The sequence below is a fragment of the Rhinatrema bivittatum genome, chromosome 3, assembly GCF_901001135.1.
Source record: "Rhinatrema bivittatum chromosome 3, aRhiBiv1.1, whole genome shotgun sequence".
Lineage (NCBI taxonomy): Eukaryota > Metazoa > Chordata > Amphibia > Gymnophiona > Rhinatrematidae > Rhinatrema > Rhinatrema bivittatum.
The window spans coordinates 396305038-396332959 of NC_042617.1; the positions used below are offsets into that span (position 1 = coordinate 396305038).

The 27922-nt window shown below is 41.5% G+C and overlaps 1 protein-coding gene across 1 annotated transcript in view; it reads right to left on the bottom strand.

Moving 5' to 3' along the window:
* The window catches only part of ADGRB3 (adhesion G protein-coupled receptor B3), a 1794610-nt gene that overhangs the window by 717338 nt on the left and 1049350 nt on the right, over positions 1-27922 (bottom strand). Inside the window, exon 14 of the mRNA XM_029595665.1 lies at positions 6072-6174. Within this exon, the coding sequence (XP_029451525.1) occupies positions 6072-6174 (103 nt within the window). The remainder of the gene's footprint in view (positions 1-6071; positions 6175-27922) is intronic.

The following is a 27922-nucleotide window of genomic DNA, read 5'->3' on the forward strand; positions in this document are numbered from 1 at the left end:
ATCTCCCACTCTCAGGCCATCGGCTGCCACTAATAAAAATGGCGCCGATGGCCCTTTGCCCTTACCATGTGACAGGGAATCCGTGCCATTGGCCGGCGCCATCTTTAAAGATGGCCGGCCATCCAGTGCTCCTACCATGTGACAGGGGCCGGCCAATGGCACGGATTCCCTGTCACATGGTAAGGGCAAAGGGCCATCTGAGCCATTTTTATTAACGCAGCTGATGGCCCAAGAGCGGGAGATCGCTCCCCGCGCCCCCACTGGACCACCAGGTAATTCTAAAATGGTTTTTGGGGGTTTGGGAGGGTGGGGGAGGGTTTTTTTGTTATCGGATCGGGCGCAGCCGATAACAAAAAAAAAATCGAGCCGGACGATAAAAATTTTAAGATTTTGAATCGGAACCGGAACCGATCAGATTCCAGTTCCGATTCACATCTCTAGTAAGAAGGCAGGGTGAGCTAGGTTTAAAGCCAGGTGAGGAATGGGTTTTGTGGACAGGCATCCTTGGGCTTGCCTATGGCAATGGGCTGGAGTAGCTATTTCTTAAATCTACTTTGTTAATAACAATTTATTGACTTCTGCTCCAAAAATGTGTTCAAACCTTTTTTTTAAACTCAGCAACTCTAACTTTCTTAACCATATCTTCTGGTAATAAATTCCAACTTGTTTTGAATATGCTGCTTTCTAACCTCATGGAATGTCCCTTAGTTTTATATTTTTTGAAAGAGTAAATAAACGATTTATATTTATGCATTCTATTCCACTCATGATTTTATAGACCTCTATCATATCTCCCTTCAGATGTCTCTTCTCAAAGATGAACCTACCTCTTTACCTTTCCTAGTAGGGGAGCTGTTCCATCTCTTTTATCATTTTGTTTATTCTTCTCTGTATCTTTCCATTGCAACTATATCTTTTTCCAGATGTGGCGACCAGGACTGCACACAGTACTCTAAGTGCAGCTTCACCATAGAGCAATACAGAGGCATTATGACAGTTGTTGTTTTATTCTCCATTCCTTTCCTAATAATTCCAAACATTCTGTTTGCTTTTCTGATTGCCACCACACATTGAGCCATATATTTCAAAGTATCATCCACTATGAGGTCCTTTTCCTGGGCGATAACTCCTAATATGGAACCCAACATCATGTAATTACAGTGTGGGTTACTTTTCCCTATGTGCATCACTTTGAACTTGTTCACATTAAATTTCATCCTTCATTTAAATGTCCAGTATTCTTTTTTTTTTAAATGTTATTTTTAATGCATTTCCATATTTTATACACAAAGAATAAATAGGATAATCTTAACAGTCACAATTCTATAATCCAGATAGGAATTACTTCCTTATTATAAACAGAACATTTACAATACTGTTTATCCTACAAAGGAAATTAAATAAGAAATTGGAGATCTATTAAACATTAGTAATCTAAAGAGCATAAAACAGGAAATATTAAAAAGTGCTAACACTTTGACAGATGTTGTTTCCACATTTGAAAATTAACTTTCCCCCCCTTTAAACAAATGTGTTAATGTCTACGAGTGAGTGTCTAGATATATTCGAAGCTGATCTGGATAACTGAAAACATATCTGGTATCTTTATGTTTGATAAAACATTTACAAGGATATTTAAATGTCCAGTATTCTAGTCTCGCATGATCATCCTTTAATTTTTCACAATACACTTCATTTTAACAATTCAGAATCATTTGTATTGTTTGCAAAGTTGATCACCTCATTCATTGTTCACGTTTCAAGATCATTTATAAACATATAAAAAGCATCTATCCTAGTACAGCTCCCTGAGGCACTCCACTGTTTACCCTTCTCCACTGAGAAAACTGACCATTTAGTCCTATTCTCTGCTTCCTATCATTAACTAGTTTGCAATCCACATTGCCTCCTATCCTGTGACCTTTTCATTTCATCAGGAGTATCTCATGGGGCACTTTGTAAAATGCCTTCTGAATATCCAAATACAATACATTCACAGGATCACCATTATCTATTTTTTTATTAACCCATTAAAAACAATGCAGCAGATTGGTGAGACTAGATTTCCCTTGTGTAAATCCATGTTGGCTGTATCCCATTTTCTAAGATGGTGCTGGTTGTACATTGCTCCTACCATGTGACTGGGGCTGACCAATGGCACTGGTAGCCCCTGTCACATGGTAAGGGCAAAGGGCCACCAGCACCATTTTGATTCCTGGCAGGCCCGAAGGCTTGAGAGCAGAAGGTCACTCCCAGGACCCCCAGTGGACCACCAGGGCTTTCAGTAAGTCTTGGGGGGGATCGGGATGGTGGGGGGGGGGGGGTTTGTAATTAATTAAATTTGAAGGGTTGGGGTGGGTTTGTTTTTTTCTTTAAATACATGTGCCCCTCCCCCCGTGCTAACCCAAAAAAAAGATTTTTCCCTGAAAGTTTGGGGAAAACCCGATCATTTTTTGGGTTCTCTGATCCATGCTGAATTGGACAATTTCATTGAAATTTTCCAATTCGGCAAAAACGAATGCACATCCTTAGTAGATTTACTTAATGTCCTCCCAGTCATTAAGTCAAATTTGATTGCACTATGATCTCTGTTGCTGAGTGGCCCTACTACCATTATCTCTCACACCACATCATGTGTTCCACTAAAAATTAGTTCTAAAATAGATTGGTACCAAGACCATTGCTCTATTAACAGTCATTTATTTCATCTAGAAACTTTATCTCCCTAGCATGACCTGATGTTACATTCACCCAGTCAATATCACGGTAATTGAAATCTCCCAATATTACTGTACTAGCCGTTAAGCCCGTAACAACGGGCTCGGTCCGTTTCCTTCCCACTCCCTCCCCCTCATTCTCCCCCCTCCCTCTCACTTCCCCCCTCTCACCTCCCTCTCTCTCACCTTCCCCCTCCCTCTCCCCTTCCCTCACCTTCCCTCCCTCCCTCACCTTCCCTCCCTCACCTTCCCCTCCCTCTCCCCTTCCCTCACCTTCCCTCCCTCCCTCACCTTCCCTCCCTCACCTTCCCCTCTCTCTCTCACCACCCTCCCCCCTCTCTCTCACATTCCCTCCCTTCCACCTTCCCCTCCCTCTCCTCAGTCACTCCCCCTCTCTCAATCCCCTCCCCTTTAAGATCATCCACAACCGGCAGATCTCGGGGGGGTGTCACTCCCGCGCGCGCGGCGCTGCTGCTTCTCCTCCCGCTCCTGCCGGCAGATCTCGGGGGGGGGGGGGGCGCGCGCGGCGCCGCTGCTTCTCCTCCCGCTCCTGCCGGCAGATCTCGGGGGGAGGGGGGTGTGTCACTCGCGCGCGCGCGCGGTGCCGCTGCTTCTCCTCCCGCTCCTGCTTCGCGGCAGCCACCGCTCCTGCGGCCCCACCGCCATTTTTTTTTTGGACACGCACGGCTCTGACCGACGTGCTCGCCCGCACATGCGCGGTAGAGCTGCTCTCTACTGCGCATTTGCGGGCCGTCGGTCAGAGCCCATTTATAAGGTAGATTGATAAATTTCTTAGCTTCCCTAATCTCTGTTAGCATTTCATCGGCCATCTGTTCATTTTGGCTAGGTGGGTGATAATATACACCTACTACTACATTCTTCACCATCACACATAGAATTTCCACCCATAAGATTTCTACTGTGCATTTAGTCTCTTCAGGATGATTATGCTGTTGGATTATATGCCATCCCTAACATAAAGTGCCACAACCCCATTATATTGATCCATCCTGTCATTGGAATATACTGTGTACTCTAGTACAGCAGTGTTCCATTGTTTATCCTCCTTCTATCAAGTGTCTGAGATGCCAATTATGTTTATCTCTTCTTTCAGTGCTATACATTCTAACTCACCCAACTTTTTAGACTTCTGGCATTAGTATACACACATTTCAAGGTATGTTTTTTGTTGGTATTAACAGCCTTCTTATCACTTGACAGGGTTATTTTGGAATATTTTAACACAGGTGGTTCTTTACTTACAGGCAAGTGGGCTACTATTGCTTTTATTTGAACCTCTGTATTGGGATGACCTAACTCCTCTACTATTTTAGTATCCTTTGAAGATACCTCCTTCCAATGCACTGCAGAGTGACTGGACACTTTCCCTCATGTTCTAGTTTAAAAATTGCTCTATATCCTTTTTGAAGATTAGTGCCAGCAGCCTTGTTTCCACTCTGGTTAAGATGGAGCCCATCCCTTCAGAATAGGTTCCCCTTTCCCCAAAATGTTGCATAGTTCCTAATAAAACTAAAGCCTTCTTCCCTGTACCATCATCTCATCTTTGTATTTAAACTCTGGAGCTCTGTTTGACTCTGAGGTACTGTATATGCGATGGGGAGCATTTCAAAGAATACTACCCTGGAGGTTCTGGATTACAACTTTCTACCTAAGAACCTAAGAGCCTTATTTACTATGGCTTTTCTCCCATTCTGTACCTATGGGGAAAATGTTTGATAAACGAGGTCCTAAATTTGGCTTTCAGAGCCTCTCTCACACACCTTCTTATGTTGTTGGTGTCCACTTGGGCCACAACAGCTGACTTCTTCCCAGCACTGTCTAAAATCTTATTTAGGTGATGCATGAGGTCCACCATCTTGGCACCAGGCAGGCAATTTACCAATCAGTCCTCATGTCCACCAGCCACTCAGCTATCTATTCCTAATAATCAAATTACCAACTATGATAGCCAACCTAACCCTTCCCTTCTGGGCATTAGCCCATAGAGCCTCATCCTCAGGTTAAGAGGATAATCATCAAATGGATAGTATGTCCCAGGTATAGGATCACTTCCTGATATCTCTGACCAGGTGAACTTGTTCCTCCAAAGCAGCTCAAGGACTACCAGACTGGAGTTGGAATGTTGCTACCATGGCTTTGATGGTCTCCTTTATATACCTCTCTATCTGCTTAAGCTCCTCCAGATCTGCCACTTTAGCTTCCAGAGACTAGACTCATTATCTGAGAGCAAGGAACTCTTTGGACTGGGCCTTAACATACAACCTCTCACCAACTGGTAGATAATCATACATGTGGCACTCAGTGCAAAGGACTGGAAGGTTCTCATCTTGCTGCTGGACTGCTGTCTGCATTTTTATATTGTTGAGGTTCTAGTTAATTTATGCTGTTATGTGAATGGGGAAGGTTGGTTAATATCTGATGGCTCCACTTAAAACTCTACAATTTATTTGTTATTATGTGTCAGCAGGACAGAAATAGAATGTGGAGTATTCCAGCTGTATTCACATTATAGTGTAGCATAGGCAGAATTGCAAGTTTTCCATTGTTGCCCCTATCAGTATTGTTCAAGACTAATCTAGAAGACCTACTGCTGGCATAAAAAGAAGTTAATTCTCCATGCTTTAGCCTCTCAGTTTTAAAACTGTGAAAGTAAGAAGTGTTAATTGTATCAGATTGTACTACACAGTAAATATCCCTTGACTTAGAGTTTGAAATCACTGATTTTTACTTCTTGAACACCATTTGTTATGACCATTTTGCAAATTAAACAACATTATTGTTAAATACATTGCAGTTCCAGAACATAATATTTTTATTTCCATTAATAGAATATATAGTTATCTTTTATTAACAGCCAATATTTACTTCAGTAAACTTGAGAAACTAGAAGTCAATATGTCTATCCAAACTCTATACACAAACTCTATAACTCAAGGAAATAATAGTTTCTGGACTTTTGCTGTACGGTAAACTTTGGGATGGTTATGTGATCATGAGTAAAACAAGAAGGTTTTTGTTATTTGAGATTATCAATTAAATTTATATAAAGTTGGCTACTGAATATCTACCAGAACAGTTTCCTATCACTACTTATCTAATCTATATTAGAATTAGTGGCAGGAAGTAAAAGGTTCTGCATACTATTTATTTCCCAGTCTACTAAGATGCCCATTTTTTCTGGTTTTCAATAAATCAAAAATATTTTGGTAATGTGCCAAAATATTACAAGGCAAACTGCTACAATTAATGAAACAAACTGCTACAATGAATGAAAAAAGTGAATGGCTATTTTAATTTAATTGCATTAATAATACCAAATGAAACAATACTTACATTAATCAAATGAGCAAGTTCTATCTCAATAAAAGAATCAGTGGTTTTGGGTTCAGGCCTTATTGTGACCACAATGATTTTAGAATTCACAACAGTGAAGTTTCTGTAAAAGCAATAAGAAACAAGTTTAGTTAATAAGTATACTTAAGTCTGGTATTGCTTTTGGCTATAAATATGTTTGAACATATTTTCTATCAACCAAAAGAAGATAGTGTGATGCTTACTTAATGGTATTACCCATGAGATCAGTATTGAAAGGGGTTTGTTTGGCTACATTTGGAATGTAGCCAGACAAACCACAGTTTTAAATGTCCCATCTTGCCATTGAGCAAGTTTTAGCCAAGTAAGTCATTATCTAGCTACAATTTAGCCAGATAAAAAAGAGGCAGTATGGTGACATTCTATGGGCATAGCCAAAATTTATCCAGCTAGCTCAAATAGTCAGCACTAGCCAGATAAACTCACGTAGCTAATTTAGGCCTAGATTCATTATTTTGCTATAATAATTTGTTTGAATAGCACCTGTCATATTTTTGCTGGTTCCTTGTTTCCTCATTCCAAATCATATCAAATGCTCACTGATGTGTACCATGCTAATGGTACATCTCACTCTGAATGCAAAACTGGCCTAAAACCATAGACCACCACCAAAACCTCACCTTGAGTTACTAGTTGACCCCTAAAAGGGCAGGCCTAAAGTTAGCCAGGTAAGTTTAAAATAAAATAAAAAAACCACCTAGAAGGGCAGCAGTGGATACCTCCCTCTTCCACCTCCACCAAAGTTTAGTAAAAAAAAATATCAGATTCTAGTGGTTCAATACCCCCTTTCTACCTTCAAGATTAACAAAATATGTTGCAAATCATAGCAGCCTGCTTTCTCCTTCTCCTTCTTAAAAAGATGGAGTATCCCCTACCTCTAAAAGCCTCCCAGTATCCCATCAGAAAGAGAAGAGGCTTTTGCCTCTTCCTGCAGAGTGAACATCAGCACTTAGAAATCTGTTAGGTAGCAGTACATAGATATTCATTTATTCACTTCAACATATAAAGAATTGGTTGCTTTTCTGACAGCTAGTCAATTCCCATTTAGAGCTAAATAGTGTAATTGACTGTCAATAAAGAGAACAAACCCTGTTCAGAACTGAATACTGATCACTGTCAATAAAGGGACCAATTCCCATTCAGAACTGTATATTGAATGGGGATTGATCAGGTGTCAATAAAGCAATCAGTCCTGGCTCCAGGAAGAGAATAAATTAATAAGTCACCTTGTGAGAGGAGGAAAGAGTCTTTTCTCTTCACTGGGGTACTGGGTGGCTTTGGGGATTCAATGGGTGAATATAGTACCTCACTTTTTAAGATGTGGAGGGGGGGGGGGGATCAGACCACTATTTGCCATGATATATTTTGTTAAACATGGGGGTAGAGCAGAGAAATCAATCCACCATGGGTTGCACCCTTTGGAGGGTGAATGAGGACCTACTACAGCCAGCTACTTTTTTTTTTCAATTATTAAGTAAGCGCATAAGCAGCAAAGTTACCAGACAACTGTATATGGGTAACTTTAGCCAAGTATATTCAGTGGAAGATAAATTCCACTGCATATTCAGTTTAATGTAGCCAGGTAACTCACTTCGATAACCTTTCTGTTCACTGACTTACTGAATATTGATCTGAAAATTCCTATTGACCCTGGATACAGTACAGATTAAATAGCAACAGTGCTGACAGGGCTGCCTTTCCTTAAGCATGATTAACTGATTAGAAGGATAGATTGGGAAATAGAATCTTCAGCAATCTTTAATTGGAGATCATTCCTTTATCTCAAGGTGGACCTAACAACCTTGTTTTATTAGAGACAGAACATGCTTTCTCCCAAATGCTGCCTTAGCTATTTTTGATGGCTAGTTTTAAAAATGCTAAGATGGATGTATCTGCAATGAAAGGTCCCATGGAACTGGTAATGCTTTACAAAAGCAGAGAAGAACAACTTCTAATTTTTGAACATCTATAGATTGCAGTAACTGCTAGTAATATGCAGAAGAAAATGTATTTTTATTCAGTCATTCATTTTGTGTGGTACCTCTATTCATTTCATTATTTTCAAATGAAAAACAAAATGTTTGTTTTATTCATTCATTCGTTCATTTTCCATTGCAATCAATGGGGGAAGCAATACAGCCTATTTGGGGCTCCCAAACTGGGATTTTCTTATAATTTCTAATGAAATAATGGATTGACATAATCAGAAATGTAAAAGTATGTCAACAAAACAAGACTATATCAATGGGACACAAAAAGTGGCATGAAAAGCCCAAGGATTTGCAGTGGGGCAAATCGGTGCCAGCAGTTGCAGGAGTTCTCCAAGGCACCATCAGAGGAGCAAACAGCATCAAGAATGTCCAAATCACCCCAAGGCTGAAAAAGTGGGACAGAGGACATTAACAATATTGGCCAAAAACTACCAAGACTGTATAAGAGGACAAAGTGGCATGAATAACTCAAGGCACAATAAAGGGAAAAGAAAGCATAAAAAGAGGCAGAATCCTTTCAAGGCAGTGACAGATGATGAAAGAAATTGAATGTGTTACATGAAGACCCCAAAACATCATAAAAGGTGCAAAGCAGCTACACAGAGTGGAAAGAACACCCAAGGCTCCAAAATGAGGAGCAAAGGGCACTAACCAAATTGGAACAAAGTACTAGGCAGGGAAAAGTTAGTAGCAATCCCTGGAGGAACTATCTGTTTCGGATTGGAGTTGGTATTCATTGGAGAATAAGATGCTACTGACTGGAGATACCAAATTCTTTTTAGCAACCACCACTCTTTAATATACTTTGACTCATGGACTCCAGAATACAATTCTTCTTCTGAATCAGTTTTTGAAAATATTACATCCACTACCTTAGAAGCAGTAATCATGTAGGAACAAAGCCCTGCTGGCTCTGGCTGCTGCACGTCTGCAGCCCTTGCCTTCTAAAGTGGCATTGAAGGCTCACTAGTGAATGACATCTATAATTGCAAGAACTATAAGGGGAAAAAGTTTGAAGAAATTGTTCAAGAGAACATGAAATAGTTAAAAATAACTGGGGAGGTTAGGCCTGTGAAAAGAATCAGATAGCCATGGCAAGATCAACAGTTAGCAAGTACTGTTGGAAAAGGAGATTTGGAAAGCACAAAGAAAACAACTCTAGCAGCTGAGGAAGCACTCTAAGGCACCAAATCTGGCTTGGAGAGGTGGTATCATCAGTGGTGTTGGTGATCAAAAACTGAAATGGTAAAAGCAGAGTAATGCATTAAAAAGAGTAGCAGTAAAGGTCCAAGGTATACCTTGGGAGCTGAGGTGGATAAATAATAGTATCCAAAGTCTGAGGAATGATGCAGCAGGCATGCAATGCAATAGATGGCCAGAGTAAGAGCAAGCATTGTCAAGTACCTTAGAAGGAAACCACATAGACAGCCAGAGCAGTAGAGGAAACATCCTATGATACTGATTGGCTTGGAGTGGAGGCAGCAGCAGTGGCACTGGTGACTATTAAAAATTGAAATAGCAGGAGCAGAGCAATGCAGCAAGAAGAATAGCCATAAAAATCCTAAGGTGTACTTCAAGGGCTGAGGCAGAGAAAAAATGGTAGCATAGCAAATACCTGCGGAGTGGTGCAGAAGGTGTGCAAAGCAACAGATGACCTGGGCAAGACTAAGAGTCAATTATTACCAAAAGGGAAGGGGATTTGTGAAGAAGCTTGAAGACAGCTGGAGTGGGGAATGACTGTCTCAGTGGGAGAATTGATCCTTTCTGTAGACTAGCATATACTTCTGTCAAAGTGTAAAAATCAATCCATGCACGTGTTATGTACACATGGGCATTAAAGTGAAACTATGAATGACTCATTAAATCAGTTATGGTTCCATCTGTTACTTATATAACTGTGATTGATTGTAGAGTTAATACATGTCATGGAATGTTAACCTGCAACACATGCTGGATAATTTTAAAAATAATGTGCATGCACCCATAAACATACAAGCAGAGATACACTGCAATTTTATATCATGCACACACAACATTTAAAATACTCTGGTGTGTAATACAGTGGGGAGAGAGTGAGAGAAAAAGAAAGAGAAAGAGAGAAAGAGTCCATTGTAGGAGCTTCAATATGACTATATATATATATAAAATCTACCAGTGTTAGAAGTGCACTTTCAACTCAAGGTGGTTTTTTGTTTTTTTTTTGGGGGGGGGAGTGCGGTGTGACATTGGTATGATAGAGATCCTTGCACCATGTCCATGGAGGAAGGAGTGAAGGACTTGCACAGGTAAATGTAAATTGGTTATTTAGTCTCTCAAACAAAAGACTAGAGGACATTCTATGAAGTTAGCAAGTGGCTCATTTAAAACAAATTGGAAAAAAATATTTTCCACTCAATGCAGAGTTAAACTCTGGAATTCATTGTCAGAGGATGTGTTTATGGAATTTAGTGTAACTGGGTTTAAAAAAGGTTTGGATAAGGTTCTTATGATTCAAACCTATCCTGAGCTGAAAGTACCCCTCTTACAATAGTAAATATAAATAGTGTTATATTGTCTTTTTTACAGTGCTCTCTCTCGCTCTCTCTCTCTCTCCCCCTCCCCAAGATATATGGCAGTTCAGCAGTCTTGAAAATCCCTAAAATTTGAAATCTCCAGAGTTGTTCCTCATCAGAACTAGCAGTAAAGGTACGCAGATAACACACGGATGCATGCCATGGTCAGCATTTCTAATAACTCTTGGCCCTGCATATGCCATGCCCTTCCCCTTTTCCACCTCCTTGTTCTTAATGTATGCAAGGATTTGTACACGCATACTTTGTGACTTCTTACAATTCATGTTGCTCATGCACAGCCCACAAACACATGTATGGGGCAGATTTTGCATGAGCGATGCTTTTAAAATCTACCTGATAGTATGAGGAATCACAAAGTTCATAAATGCATAAAATCCCTCAAGGCATAAAGTGCAGGGATTCATGGACAGCATCAAGATGTCAAAGCCCCTAAGACATTAAATATGGGGAATCATAAACAGCACAAAGATGTCTAGACCACCAAGTCATGGAGTATGATCCATTACAAACAAAAGAAAGGGGAATATAACCCCAAGGCATAGAGTGCAGTCCATCATAAAAAGCACAAAGTTGTTTAAACCACAAAAGGCATGGAATTCGATGAATCATAAAAAGTACTAAAGCTTTTGAACCACCAAGTAATGGAATGTGGTCCATCACAAACATCACAAAGATTGTATAAACCCCCGATTGTGTGGAATATGGTTTATCACAAACAGCACAAAGGTATTAGAATACAAAGTCATGGAATGCAGTCTATTGTAAACTGTGTAAAGCCTTAAACAGGCCTTAAAAGACAAGACATAAAATTTAAAGGAGGTGGGGTAGAAGGAGAGCTCTTATTTCACTTTTTTTTGTCTGAGGCCAAAACACTCTAGTTTAACCGACAAAAAAGGGTAAGAGAATTATGCTGGGATTGTAGAGGGATAGAATAAAATGAAGAACCATAAAAGAGGTGGGGGTTGGAGGAAAAACATGCTTTTTAAATTTTTCTTCTAGGGACAAAACACCCCTGTATATCCAACAAAGATTGTGGGAAAAGTAGGCTAAGATCCAAACAGCAAACAACACAGAGGCACTAAACTCCCCATGCTTGTAAAAACATAGGCATGGCAGGTAGTCATTTTAAGAGTATTATCCCTAAGCTAGTATATCAAGGGCAAAGCAGGTAGGCAAAGTAAAAGTAAGATCCCTAAGGTCCTATATCTGGAGCATGGCAAGTAGTTAGATTAGTAGTTAAACACCTATGGTGGTATATCTGGGTCATGGCAGGTAGGCAGAGTAGCAGTAAGACACCTAAGGTAGTACATTTGGGGCAAGGTAGATAGGCACTATGGTAGCAGCAAGACCTATAAGGTTGTACAATTGTGTATGGTAGTTAGGCAAAACAGTATCAGCAAGACCCCTACAGTGGTACATTTGGGGCATGGCAGGTAGGCAGGGAAGCCATTTGACCTCTAAATTGGTAAATCTGAGGCATAGCAGGAGTCAATGCCTATGGAGAATATCTGTTTACAGTGCTCCACCGAATCTTACCCCAGTGCTGAAATGGCAACAACATGTAGTACATGGGACCCCTTGCTGGATTCTTCCTTTGGATGAGAGGCAAATGTTCAGTACCGGAACTGAGTCTCTGATTCACTCTTCTAACCCTCTGGTGTTAGACTGATAGCACTTGTAGGCAGCGAGGCCTACAAGTGCTATCAGTCATCTTGCCACTTGAAATTCTAGAAGTACAAGCAAAGGAAGATTGATTTTCAAAAAGATCAGTTTTTCTATCAACTGTGGCACTAGCCTTGAGCAGCGAGGGCTCACATTGTCCCCTGCCATTGAGAGACACTTTCACTGGGAACTCTGATTTGTGGAAAGTAAAGATAATGCTGAGCCACCTTGTCTAGGTATAGCTGGACTGTGAACTTGTGTGCCCAACATGCCAGCCCATTTGTGTCCATATTCTTGACAAAGCTCTGTGAGATAACTTGTCACTGACATTTTTGCTGGGATCTTTTTTTGCTGGAATGGGCTGATGGTCTCTCTTGCCAGCCACTTTGGCTATGGCTTTTGTTAGGAAAGATGGTTCTTTGAAGGCAACGTGGCTTTGGAGTATACAGTTAGGGGAGGAAGTGGTAGCTGATAGGGTGCTGCTCCTGGTGGCCATTCTTTCCTGTGCTACAACCCCACTGTTCCTCTGCCTCTGGCACTCCTGATCATACACCCTAGCTACCAGCATCTCCTTCATGAATATGAAATGCTGGGACTGGAGAATGAGACTCCTTTTCAACCATGGATCATAATATGTACCAAGCATGTGTGTGTTATTTTCTGTCAGAGGTTTCAGTCTCTCTTTCATCTGCTGCTGAAAGAAGTCCACAAACTGCAACACCTCTGCTTCCACTCTTTCTTGCTCAGAAGTACCCTCTAACCTTTTCTCTAGAATATTTTCTATAGGGATAACCTCAGCCAGGGTGGAGATACTGGAGCTCAGATCCTCCATGGCACCCTTGAAGGGTTTCAAGTTTTCCATCAGCTACATCATCACTACTCAATATTGATTCCCCAGCCAGTGATTCACATCTATCTCCATTTCCAGAGACAGATCATGCTGGGGTGTTTGCTGATCCATTAACCTCTGTAGCATCATATAGATGGAATTACAATGGGTACCATCATCTTGAATCAGATGTTTGTGAGGCATCCCAATTCTTCTTGTTTCTGATGGCGAAGCTGACTTCCCTTCATGCTTCAAATGAAATAACCTGCTATTTTCCTGCAACTCTCTATCAGGAATAGAATCTCATGGTCCTTGGGTCGAAGCCACAGGGCATCCTCTATTGCCAGGTGAAGCAAGTGTGCAAAGAAAAGATACCATGAAAACATATATCTTCTATTGCCTTTAACATATTTGCATAAATGTCTGTCACAATAAAACCTACCTGAAGACTCCTATGTCTCTGGTCTAGCATACAACCTTCCAGCATCTTTCTTATGGCTGATAGAATACTGCACAAAGTATTCCAGCTATCCATTATTGATTGTGCAGTATCTGCCTGCCCCCTGATGCTCTGTCATTGCTATAGGTGCTGTCTGCCCCTGCCTCAGCCAGATCCCACCTGTCTGCTATAAGGGAGAGGTAAGCATGTGTAATATTATTTGTGGCAGTGGAGATATCGCTGGTGAAATGTATACTAATCCCCTCTTCCTTAGCCGTCTACTCCTATATGTGATTACGGCACTGGCTCTACAGGGTTAGTATGACTGTCCTACTAAATGTAGTCCTGGATGGAATTGTAATTGAAGGCTAACACATATCCATTACCTGCAGACCCTGGTCATCCAGGACCATCATTTCTCTTATGCTCCTTGTTACTACTTTAGATGCTGCTTGCCTCTTGCCCCAGGACAGTGCTATGAAATACCACAACATTTTCTCTATGGTGTGTTGGCATTGCAGATGCATGGCATAGGACTGCTGGCCTGTCACCTGTCTGCTGGATGGGTCTGCGGGATTGATTTATGCAAAAGTCTTTCTCGTTTCAATCCTTTTCTGCTGGCTTTTATTTTGAATAGCAGAAGGGGGTCCCCCAAGTAAGCACTGTCACCCTCCTCTGATGCCAATGCTAACAGTGATACTTCATTCTAGTAGTTGTCAGCTGTCCCTCTTTCCTGCAACAACTGATATCTTTACTGCAGTGAATACAATGAGAACAATGCAGGTCCTCCCTCACTTTAATTGGCTCCAGATCAGACATGCCTTCTAAGATCTCTTCTCTACATTCTTGGGTGCTGATACTCACACTGGAGTTGTGGTTGAAGGGGGATGCTGAGGAAGAATATTAGAGGCATCATTAAAACTCCCTACCTATGCTGCTTGCTCTTGTTGGGGGGTTGCTCTCATTATCACCAATATCATCATCTATCCCCCCATCACCAAACTGGAGGCTAAGATGTTACTGACTAATCCTCTCAAATTCTCTTCAGCTACTAGCTCTTCAAGTTTTGATTCAGGGAAACCCAGATAAGATGCTTCCTCAGAATCAGTTGTTCAAAATACTGTGTACAGTGTCTTAAAAGCAGTAATCAATATAGAGAAGTGTGCAACTGATTTTGCTCTTCAGCTGCCCTAGCCCATGCACCTTGCCCTGCTACTGTTTTAACCATCACTTCTTAGGGGAAAAGAAAGAGACTGCCCAATATCTGGAAAAAAAGCACTTTATCTTCAAGGTTCTTGCCCCTTAAAGAAGGAGCCTAGTAGAATTTTTAGAAGTAAGTAGTTTTTGCTTTTGTGACTGGATGTTGCCCTGTGATTTTGTGAACCTGTTCAGTTAACACTCATGTCATGTAGCCTATGCAATAAGTGACATGGGTGTTGACATGGCAGGAATCGTATGAAATAGTGATTGCTCATTTGGTATTGTTTGGGAGGAGAGGAAGACTGAGTTACTCATCTGATGCTCACATATCAGAGACAGAAGAGGTGCCCACAGAGTACTCTGAGGAGGAGAGAAGTATAGAAAACCAGGGAGGAAAAAAGTGGATACAAGATATAGAGGGAGTCATTTTGAGATAGGAAGAAACACATGGTCTACCCAGGGGAAGCACTAAAATCCCAAAAGAAATAGTGGGGACCTTGGGGTAAATCAGGAAAAACACAGATCCACAGATCATTGTATTCATTTATTATGGATGGCACATGAAAGAGGTAAACAACAGAAACTGTATACACAGTGTGCCAAATTATTTTTGTTTAATAATTACTTCAGAAAAGTTATTTTATACTGAAAGCACTAACACTGAGTACTGATTCTTTAATGGCACACAGATAGAAACAGGAAACAATCAGTGCCTTAGTTCTTGGAGGTTAAGCCATTTTCCCCAAGGGAAAATTCACACCAGAGGGTTAGAAGAGTGAATCAGAGACTCAGTTCCGGTACTGAACATTTGCTCTCATCCAAAGGAAGAATCCAGCAAGGGGTCCCATGTACTACATGTTGTTGCCATTTCAGCACTGGGGTAAGATTCGGTGGAGCATTGTAAACAGATATTCTCCATAGTATGAGCTCTCGGGAACCTCACATCTTTTTGGTGATGTATGTTCCCTCTTCTCATATACTAACAGACACTAATGCCTGGTTTAATATGTATGACTAGAAGCAGGATTTAAGATATAGTAATAGAGAAGCAGATTAAAGCTACTAATTCCTACAGTATAATTAAGGCGCCTGTTATTTTAAACTAATTAACATCAATTAATCATTCTGATGGAAAACAAAAGGTGTAAAACATCACTATCCTTAGCATTTTCTTGCCCCTCTCTTTGCCTGGCATGGACAATCCACTCTGCATTTATGCTTTTTCTTTTTTTTTAATGCTAACTCCTCAGCTGCACTTTTTTTTTAGCAGATGATGGACCTTCATTTTCCTCTTCCTTCCACTGGCTCCCTTGCACAGAGCAGAAATCTGTTGCTAAGATAAAAGAACGAACAAGGGTGGCCAGTGTGAGAATGGTAGTGGGGAAGGGAGAGTGTTGAGGACAGTTTGATGTGTGGCTAGGTTTTCCAAGTGAGAAGTGCTGGGGGCTGGGGCTAGAGTTGTGGAATGTGGGGAAAGCACTAGGTTGGGGGGGGAGTGGGCATAAAGTGATGGCTGTAATAATATGAGTGCTGGTGCTGATTCTGTGGAGGATATGAGTTTGTTTGGTTTTTTTTTTATGGCAGAACATTTGTGTTATGGAAATGAGTGCATTAATTCAATTGGAAAAGGAACTCTGTGGACCACTTTTGGTGCAACAGTGCCACACCCCCATCCCCATGCTGCATCAACAACACGGTATTCAGGATATTGGATACAACTTATATGAATACCCCCCACACTGGCTCGGGTTCCCTGCATCCATGGATGCAGCAATCCCACCAAAATTCAATTATACAAACTCAGGGGGGGGGGGGGGTGATGGAAGCTGCTTCAACTGCGGGACCTGAGGCACCACAAATTTTACCCAGAACTCCATACCCCCTTTCCTTTCTTCCTGAACGACAGTCACCAAACCAGGGAAAGGGAGTCCTCATGGCAAAGTTTTAAGACATGTGGGAAGGGGAGAAAGCATCCGACGGGCCCTCATTCCTTTGGTAGGCCTACCCCCTCCCCCCCCTCCTTGACTTAAAAGGGTTTGTGGGCAAGTGGGTCCCTAGTGCCATTTACTATTTGTCACTGTGGACCTCAGCTGCTCACCTCCCACAAGTCTTAGGTATGATTTAAAATTGAAAAAACTGTTTTCTTAAACTAAATGTAAAACATAGGAAATTTTTACTATTCTGGTTGCTTTCAACAGGCTTCAGCACAATAGTTTAGAAGTCCTTGCTCCATATCTCAAGAACACTAGTATGTGTATCAATATTAGCTTATTAAGCACATTCATTAAACTGAAACACGTTCTCAGAACATTCTCCTGTTAGAGCCTGCAGTACCATAGATCAAGTGTTATCCTAGTCCTTAAGAGTTATTCAGGAATACTCCAAGCTATAGTATTTATCCATGTGAGTAAAGTGCAGTCTATGAAACCTCTTCACTATGCACTTGATAAGCTGATAGAGACTACACACAGTCACATTGAGTGATTATGAATTGATACTGGAAAAACTCTTTTAATAGTAGCTTTCAAATCCCTAAATATCTCATTTTTCAAATGGCTTTGAATATACTGGGGATTAATGTTGTAACAGGTTCGTTTTGGGGGTCAAAGGAAGCAATAGTTTAAATCAAAGAAAAGAGATAATTATCCAAAAAAGGATGGGCATTCTATCCTATTACTAAATCAGTAGGTATTGGATGCTTAAGAAGAAACCATGCTTTCAAGAAGAATATTTTTTCTAGTTAATAGAAAATATGAATATATAATATATAATGGGGCATTTTTCAAACTGTCCACAATGAGACAAAAATCACCAGTTTTCAAAGAGAAACGTGCACATAAACATTTGCACCTGCTTCTTGTGCAAGCTTTTTTCTATTGAAAATGATATGAGTAAAGTTGAAAATGCAATATATGTATGTTCTCTTCAGATCCTGCCCAGAATACCCCCCCCCCCCATGAAAGTCTGCTGTAGATATCACTAAAATAGCATGCATTGTGAAGCAATGTGCAGGCTTGAAGCCATATTGAAAGAGAACAATTTTCAGTCAATGTAGATGTGGAAATCGCTATTTACTAGCAATAATTGCTTTGAAAATTCTGCTCCCTATTGTTTTTTTAATCCAATCATTAGAATGTATGAGTGTGTGTGTGTGTGTGTGTGTGTGTGTGTCTGGGGGGGGGGGTTTCTCCCCCCAGGCACACACATATATACTACCGATTTGATTCAAAAAAATTAATAGCAGATTATTGTTTCAATTTACCACATGTAGGGGTAACTTTCATAAGCCACCTGACAAAATATGTGCATATTTTTCAGCCCACACAAACCAACCTGATCTTCAAAAACAGATCTCCAGCTCAAAAAGCTTGCACTACTAGGTTTATCTTCATGGTGGAGAAAATCCTATTTTTGTTGTTGGTTCTAAGGGTGGTGTTCTTGGAACCTGTGGCAACCTTCTGCACATATTGATGATAAGAGAAGGAGTTTTACTTGTTTGTCCAGCTTGTGTCTATATCTGTAACATAAGTAGGAAGGAAAAGCAGAGCACCACCCAACCAGGAACTAAATTCACTGGAGAAGCAAACATGATGGTTTGAAGTGGAGCCTGTTCAAATTCAAGGACACCAGCATTACCTTAACAAAATATGGAGCCCATTCCAGAAGGACTTCCTGCCATCAAGGACAAGGAATCCTGAGAGTGTGCAGCTAGTGCATATTATATGGAAGATATGGATTTATCTTTCAAGAAGTGTACTATTTGTCAAATTATTTCCACTGACATTTAAATTGCTGCTTAAGACATATCTCTATCGGCAGATATTTTAGTAAGGATGGTGCATCCCCATATTTTGTTTCTGCCTTTTCTGCTGGTTATCTCCTTTTATTTTTTTGTGGTCTTTTGATTGAAATATTATATGTTTTTGTATTGTTGTTGTTTTATACTTATACTGAATGTGAAACAATTGTAAGTCACCTTGAGCCTGGTGACTCTAAATAAATACCCTAAATAAATACATAGATAAATAAAAATGTGTATTACTGGAGTGGAAAATGGCTCAAGAATCCCGTGTGATTTGCTATGGACCAAGAAGAAATATCCCTAAGGGCCCTTGGGTTAAGAAAAAATTGTATCAGTCCTTACCCAACATCCTTTATAGCCCCCTCTCTAAGAACATGGAAGGAACTGATTTGTTCACATATTAGCTGGACTGCTTAAACTGGAGACTGGCCGAAAAGAAGCTGGTATGACATTACAGTCAAACAATTATGGAATCTTAACTTTCCTGGTAACAGCCACCAGAGTAGAATAGATTTTAACATCTGATATTTCATGTTGTCTCAAGTGTAAGGATATTAAGCCTGATGTGCATTTATAAGTGCATACCTCAGTGGCACAAAACAATAGTAACACTATCCTTTTTATGATAGTGCTGGAAATTGTACCTACCCCACTGCTAAAAGTTCAAATACTCATCAATATATTTTTTTTTGCAATGAAACTCAGTATTAGTCATTATTCAATTTTGTCTGTTACAATGATGGCAAAACTCTAATTTAGAAGGTCAATCTTTTTCATTGCTACTTGTTTATTTGATTAGCTGTGCTGAAGAAGGTTCTATAAGACCTGATTGAAGCTGTAATCTGTCTTTGCTATATAAAACGATGGCAAAGCAGAGCATGAATGACCTCTAAGCAAAGTCAGTTTAAGAAAAAAAAGCAAAACAATGGCACTTCAGAAGAAAATGGTATTTTTGTTACTACTAAAGGGATAGATACATTGCTCAGGGGCTCATCTACGACTTCAGATGCAAAGCACTGGAGTGCAATAGAGTTAAGCACCAGTGTCTGATGAGGAGCTAAAATTAATCCTATATTTACAAAGGAAAAGCATTAGAATTTTAAGTAGTGCTACAGAGCTAACAAACTGAGAGCAAGGCTGGCATTATTAATTGCACTGCATCAACCTCAACACCGCAGATTGCATAAAAATAGCTTTTCCACACCATCCTCCGTGCAAATAGGGAACTTGCACAACTGTCTCACTGGGGACAGATTTCTCTGGCAAGCTGCAGTCCTTTGAAAAATGTCTATCAAAGTTGAGGGATTTCTTAAAATCAGAGATAGATGATATACAAAAAGGTTTGTTTGGCTAAGTTTGGGACTTAGCTGAAGAAGCAAAGGGGTTTAAATATCCCACCCTGTCCAATCGCTATGTTTTAGCTGGGTAAGTCATCATTACCCGGCTAATACTTAGCTGAATAATAAAGAGACAGGGTCAGAGTTCTCTAGGGGAGTTACCAAAATTTATCCAGCTAGTGTTGAAAGTCAGCGCTAGCCAGAAAAACTTATCTGGCTAACTCTGGTTACAAAAAATCACATGCCTAAAGTTTGTTGGGTAAGCATGATAACTGATGGGAGGGATATGGGCATTCCAAGGAGGAGCTACGTATCCGGGTAACATAATCAGATAGGTAGTGCTATTCAAACTTATCCGGTTATGTCAGCCGGGCAAGGTAGACGTGCTCAATAGCAGTTCTAAAGTTAGCCGGATAAGATTTATGTGGCTAACTAGTAATTTCATTGGGGATATTCAGTGGCATTGCCATGCTGCTGAACAACCCTCATAAGTTAGCCAGATAGGGCTTATCTGGCTAGCTTACTTCGATGTTTATGTTGAAAATCTACCCCTACAAAAAATAAATGAAGGCTTGCATCAGCCTTATTCCAGCCACCTGTCAAAATAATATAAAAATTGTAGTAGGGCTGTAGTGGTCCCCTCTCACACAGGTTAAAAGATAACATAAATCATAGCAGAGCCAGAGCAGTCTGATCCCTCCACCCTAAAATGTAAGGGAACATATGCCCATCCCTACCTCTACCCCCAAACCTCCAAAGTTGGCCCAGAAGCTCAGCAGGAGTAGGACAAGCTCCTACTTTCCCTTGCTGGGCTTCTAAATACTGTGACAACAGTCAGCTGTCCCAGCATTTATTATGCATTTATTCACTTCACCCTTCATTTGTCTGTTCATTGACAGCTCTCACTGCATTCCTTATCATTGCATCTTGTTTCCAATATTAAAATAAATGAGGATCAACCAGGCAGATGGTATAATGTTATTTGCATTAAAAAAAAAAAACAAAAACCATACCTTTCCTCCACTTTTATGCACTCCAAATGTATCATGTGTGAAAAGATAGTGAGCACACTAATTGGAGGTGGAGTGAATAAATGAATAAGTGCCAGAAGTGCTGGTTGCTGTCCCAGAACAGAGACTAAAGTTCATGAGGAGAAGATTAGAACCTATCCACTTCCCACTGGGCTTCCAGGTGTTAAGCTGGCCGGTCGTGGAGCCCCGCCTTAGTCCTGAACAGCGCGGCAGAGAACAAACATCTCCACCTCACTTTTATTCTAAGCACTGAAGCACACACCAGGTGAGGGGGGAGAGGGGGGGGGGGGAAAGCACTGAGTCGAGAGCCTTCACCCTCCCCAGACCTGGTGCCATGGCAGCTGCTGCATGATTTGTGCATTGTATATCTGGTAGAGATGTGAATCGTGTCCTCGATCGTCTTAATGATCGATTTCGGCTGGGAGGGGGAGGGAATCGTATTGTTGCCGTTTGGGGGGGGTAAAATATCGTGATAAATCGTTAAAATAGTTAAAACCCGCTAAAATCGTTAAAACCCGCTAAAACCCACCCCCGACCCTTTAAATTAAATCCCCCACCCTCCCGAACCCCCCCCAAATAACTTAAATTACCTGGTGGTCCAGCGGCGGTCCGGAACGGCAGCGGTCCGGAACGGGCTCCTGCTATTGAATCTTGTTGTCTTCAGCCGGCGCCATTTTCCAAAATGGCGCCGAAAAATGGCGGCGGCCATAGACCAACAGGATTCGACGGCAGGAGGTCCTTCCGGACCCCCGCTGGACTTTTGGCAAGTCTTGTCGGGGTCAGGAGGCCCCCCCCAAGCTGGCCAAAAGTTCCTGGAGGTCCAGCGGGGGTCAGGGAGCGATTTCCTGCCGCAAATTGTTTTCTGTACGGAAAATGGCGCCGGCAGGAGATCGACTGCAGGAGGTCGTTCAGCAAGGGTTCCGGCGCCTCGCTGAACGACCTCCTGCAGTCGATCTCCTGCCGGCGCCATTTTCCGTACAGAAAACAATTTGCGGCAGGAAATCGCTCCCTGACCCCCGCTGGACCTCCAGGAACTTTTGGCCAGCTTGGGGGGGGCCTCCTGACCCCCACAAGACTTGCCAAAAGTCCAGCGGGGGTCCGGAAGGACCTCCTGCCATCGAATCCTGTTGGTCTATGGCCGCCGCCATTTTTCGGCGCCATTTTGGAAAATGGCGCCGGCTGAAGACAACAAGATTCAATAGCAGGAGCCCGTTCCGGACCGCTGCCGTTCCGGACCGCCGCTGGACCACCAGGTAATTTAAGTTATTTGGGGGGGGGGGTTCGGGAGGGTGGGGGATTTAATTTAAAGGGTCGGGGGTGGGTTTTAGCGGGTTTTAGTGTGCCGGCTCACGATTCTAACGATTTATAACGATAAATCGTTAGAATCTCTATTGTATTGTGTTTCATAACGGTTTAAGACGATATTAAAATTATCGGACAATAATTTTAATCGTCGTAAAACGATTCACATCCCTAATATCTGGACCTCCTGAAAGCACATGTGGATGTGTGCTGATGTCAGTGCCATCAGGGAGGCTGGAGATTGGACCGCCAGTGGCATCGGGAGCAGAGCCAGTGAGGGCTTTAAACCCTGGCAATGGCAGCGATTTGTCCTTTTGTGATTGCCGTCATCAGCCGGTTGTCACATCCAGTCCTCCCAGACCCATGCAAACAGCCTTGTTCATCCTTATATTTAAATATCCTGTTTCTGATCATAAATGATGCCTGTATTAGTTGTCTCTTTCACAGTGGATGTCTGAGCCTTGGGGCAGGGGGTAATTCTCTCAGGCCAGCATGTGGTCTATTCAGACCACTATTACAAGAAGCACAGGTGAGAGCTGTGGCTTGGCATATCACTGGCAAGGCTTTGCAAGCCATGGCAGGCCTTGGAAGCACTACCTGGGGCAGGTTTGACCCCTTCTCTAGACATAGCGCTCAAGAGGGATAGCAAACAAGCCCTGTAATGACTCTGAGACTGGGAGAGACTTAGCTCAGCCCCAGCCCAGTAAGAGGGGGAGGGCAAGGGGGGGGGATGTAAGTTGAGGCTCAGCTCCTAGTGTCTTAGTTTTACTATTGTTTGTTAAGTTAATAAAGCTGTGCAATATTTTGCCAAAAGCAAATCGTGTCCTCACCTCCTTATATTATATTTTTTGGAGAGGGTGGGGGAAGGCAAGAGCTGGGGGGTGATGGCGGTCACAATGCCCTGGTAACTACTCTTTCAAAGCGACGATAAGAACATCTGCTTGTAGCTTGGAAAGTAAGGAATTCCCAAGAGCAATTTAAGAAAACATATAAATATTTGGGGCTCAAGTCATGCAAATTCAGTATTTAGGGAAAACAATTCCATCAGAAAGATATTCCTTGGCTTTGTGAATACAAATGAGCACATCATGAGTTTAAAAAATGTGTACATTTTTAGATCAATTTCTACTTTGAATCACAATATGCATTCTCAGCTTCATTGCAATGGAGTCGATTTGCCCCTGGAAGTTCAGCCTCCAGCTGGAAAATAACCAAATACTGGGGTTTTCCAAATATTTACTGTATCAGAAGGGTGTGTCTGACCAATATGTATGCTATTTTGGAAGACTCAAAGAATAATTTAGATGGAGCCAAAATAAAAGATATTCAGAGCAAGCAGGAAGCAGAGCTAGCCGATACTCTCCATTATTTTGCTTCTCTTCCACACGCCATTATTCACCCCCCTAGATATACAAGCCTTATTGACTTGCCAAAGGCTTCCATCACAAACTGGAGTAGATCTAGGTAGCTTCCCTTGCAGTTACTTAGCTCCCATAGGAAATATATATCTTTTTTTGTTTCCTTTTTCTCATTGAAAAGTAAAGGAAGTTGACATTCTACCTTTGTTCTCCGTTGGAATGGGAAACATGTATTAGAAAAGAGTGCAGAAAAAGTTCCATTTCAGAGCGGTTTCTTGTCACTTTACAGAGATAGTACAGAGATCATTAGGACACTCGTTTATTGAAACACAGCTTTATAACTCCGTACTTATTGAATAAGCATTGCAACACACTTCCCAAGCATCTCTTCTCCCTTCTTCCTCTCGGTTACTCCCACTCACACCTCTTGCTTACAATCATTCTTACAAGTATACATGCCCTGAGCCTACCCTACATAGATGCCCCCTCTCTTCTGAAGTAAGACACATCGTTCATGTACACTTGCCACTAAAACTAGAAAACAATTAAAAAGGACACACTTTTTAAAAGATGTATTTTTATTTTGTGCACAAAAGCTAAAATCTTATATTAAACATGTTGCCCTCCCTGAGATGGGGGGAGGTGGGAAGAAGAACGGGGGGGGGGGGGGAAGGCGCTCATGCTCCGTTGGGGATGGGGAGTTTGAGGGTCTTCCCTCTTCTTCCAAAGGTCCTCTTCTGTCAGTTGCTTCTGATAGCAGAGCAGCAGCATGTCGGAGTGTGATGTGAAGAAAAATAAAAATTACTCATGATTCCTCACAGACCACGCAGAAAGTAGCAGCTGTAAAGCAAGAAAGAAAATGGCACTTAAAACTTTGAGGCCAATTTTAAAACTGCCTGCAGTGCTTGTAAACTAGTGGGTACTTTGTATCCATGACTCTGCATACTAATTTTCGAAGGAAAAATCCTCACGGAACGGGCAGTGTATGTGTACTTTGCTTGAATTGAAGGGGAGGGGGGATGACATTTTCAATGTTCTTTTTCCTGTAGTTAAACACCCACTCCATTTATTTTGAATTGTAATCTGCAAAGTTTTTCAGTAGAAGTTGCCCTACCGGAACAGAACCGATATCAGAACCACAGCTGTTCTCATTTTCCCAAATCCATCTGTTCCGTTTGGGAAGAATTCTGGCTGAATCTAGTGCGACAACATGTCTTATAGATCCTTGCCCATCATATCTTATTCAGTGTTTTGTATTTGGTCTGTTGATGTCCCTTGGGAAAGCTGTGAATTCTCTGGTATCTGGCATTATTCCAAAAAAAAAATTGAAGGCAGCAACTGCAAGGTCTATACTTAAAAAAAAAAAAAGACACATTGCTAGATTTTCTGATATTGTAGCATAATAATACAGTAAATGAAAATAGATAAAGACTAAAATGGTCCATTCACTCTGCCCAGTAAGGTGCCTAGAGTTGTAACTGCTGCTCTGTGCAGTTATCTTAAGAGTAAGGAGGCCCCTTCCATGCACGAAAATCAGATGATGGCCATACTTCCCTCTCCCAACTTTATTTCTCCATTCCTTCTTGCTGGACACAGAAAGATCACCCCCACCATAGAAGCACAAGAGCGGACGGTCATTACCTTACTGCCATTATGAGTGAACTTGATCTAACTTTGTTGAAGTAATGTAAACCACCAGATAGCTAAAATATATGTTAACTGTAAAATACGCCCAGATGGACTTTGCTGGCTGGTTGTAAGTGCAGGTTACTCCCATGCAGAAAAGTTTTACCAGAAGTTACACTAAGTTTATTTTGTTCTTCATTTCCATCTTCTATCCACTACGGAACCACTGGAGTAAATTTCCAAAGGGGTTTTGAAAAGAAAAATAGCATGTATGTGTATAAGTAGCATGTACTTGCAGATATTCAGTTTTAAAAATGTCAAAAATGTTAATATCTTCAATTTCATGCATGCATTTTACCAGCGGAAAAAGATGCGGGCTAAGTGCATTCCATGGTGGGTTTCAGAAATACACACCAGTAGCTGCTATTCTGTAAGCGATGTACACATATACATTACCGAACTTATCTGAACACTTTGACACCTGCTCATTGACCGGCCCAATTGAAATCAGACTTGTCGATCAGACTTGGGTGAGAGGTATGGGTGAATTGGTAAGGGTTCAGGGTGAAGTGTGAGAGAGTCTAGTTGGAACTGAAGACAGATTGGGTGAACTGGTGGAAGTATCGGTGAACAGGTGATTTCAAGAATGTATAAGTAAATGTGTTCAAAATGGTATATACACATACTACAATAAGGAAATCAGGGTTAATATGAATACATGTTAGATTTGTTTACACACCTAAAATATATGTACATATATTTATAAAACAGGTAGAAAAAGTATGCATTTTTATGCAATGGAAATATTTGTATGTACTGAAACATATGGGCCTATTTTCAGAGCAGAACTACATGGTATTTTATAAATTGTGCAACTCCCGCTGCACAGTTCATAAAATATTAGCATAAATCTCCATGCATCCAATTACATGTGTAAATGCTGTACCACTGTTAGATTTGAAAACTAGACTTCCTGAGTTTATCCCAGTCCCTTTTAGATAGTTATATACCTGCTGTCGATCTACATTTTTTGAGAAGCTTTTACAGTGGATAGTCTATATGTAGTTGCTATACTTTATGGAAGTAAAAAATGTTCTTGAATCTTTCCAATCGGATTTAAAATCTTATCATAGTATAGAAGCAAATTTATGGAGCATTTATGATATTCTGTGGCAAGAACATGACAGAGGCTGTGATTCTCTTTTGATTTTACTTGATTTCACTGTAGCTTTTGATATCCTTAATCTGGGATTAATTGACAGAGCAGGCAAAGCTTATAAATGGCTATAAGTATTTCTTACAGATAGGGAACAATCTGTTAGGATAGGGAATAGTGCCTCTGCATCATGGCAGATAAAATGTGTTGTGTCACAAATTTCGGTACTTTCCCCTAATTTGTTTTTAGTATGTATGGTTGCACTCTTTCAGTATAATTACAAGAAATTAAAGTGCACCATTTAACATAGGCAATGTCCATTAATGATCTCATTAAGTTAGAATCAGCAAGAATCACTTCAGGAGTTTGAATAACATTTCACATTGGTCAAATCGGAACAAACTTAGGCCTAGATTAATCATTCTGTTATATTTATAGCAGAATGATGAGTCATATTTTAAAAAGGGGCAGAGGTGCGAAACTGTTCAGCAGGCCACATCATGGTGGAGCATTTTCACCTGCTATGGTTGTGACCGGGCCACACACTTTCGCACCCATAGCACCATGGGAAAAGGTGTAGTTATTTCCCACTGTGCTGCCAGCGTTAATGTGTAAAACATTATCGCCTGCAGCGCTGCCAGGACATAAGTCTGCCTAAACCCTGCCTATACTTCTCCTCTTCTCTTAATTTGAATTGTCTGAATGTAGCGCTGGAGGTGGACCCTTGGCCTGGTGCAGGATTGGTACGGTCCTCTGGTCATACCCAGAGAGCGCCTGCCACCAGGAGGCGGAGTACACAAGGAGACAGAGGCTAGCTGGAACTTCGCCAATAGCAATCCAGGGTTTCCTCAGGTTGAGCCCTTGAGTACCCAGACCTCCTGGACTTAGGTGGGCCTCTGAGGGTCTCCCAGAGAGATGGCGAAGAGGTGTGCCCACCAAGAGCAAAGATGTGCGGCTGGTGAAGATAGGATCACCGGAGACCTCTTGAAGGCGAGATAGGCAGCACCTACTAGTCTAATCAGAGGTAGGCCGCTGGCAGTATCAGAGCAGGCCGGTCTAGTAGTCACAGGAGCAAACAGAGTGTCTGAATGTAGTGCAAGGGTCAAAGCCAGGGTATCCATCTGAGGGCGGTCAGCCAAAGCAAGGGTCAGTTCCAAGATCAGTCCATATATAGTCAAGGTGAGCAAAGGTCAGTTCCAGGCGGCGGTCAAGCATGGTCATAAGGCAGGCAGTGGTCGGTTCCAGGCAGCGGTCAAACATAGTCAGGAAAGCAGAGGTCAGTACCGTGAATCAGTCCGAGAAGGTATGACAGGAGGAGGAAAGAAGAGCAGGGATCAGGAGAGACGCTGGAACACATAGAAGACCATGGGAACACAGGAACGCAGGAGCACTGGAATAAGACAGGAACACAGGAACACAGGAGCACTGGAACACAACAGGAATGCAGGAACACTGGAACAAGACTGGATCAAGGAAGCAGGAGAACACAGGAACAAGGAACAGCAA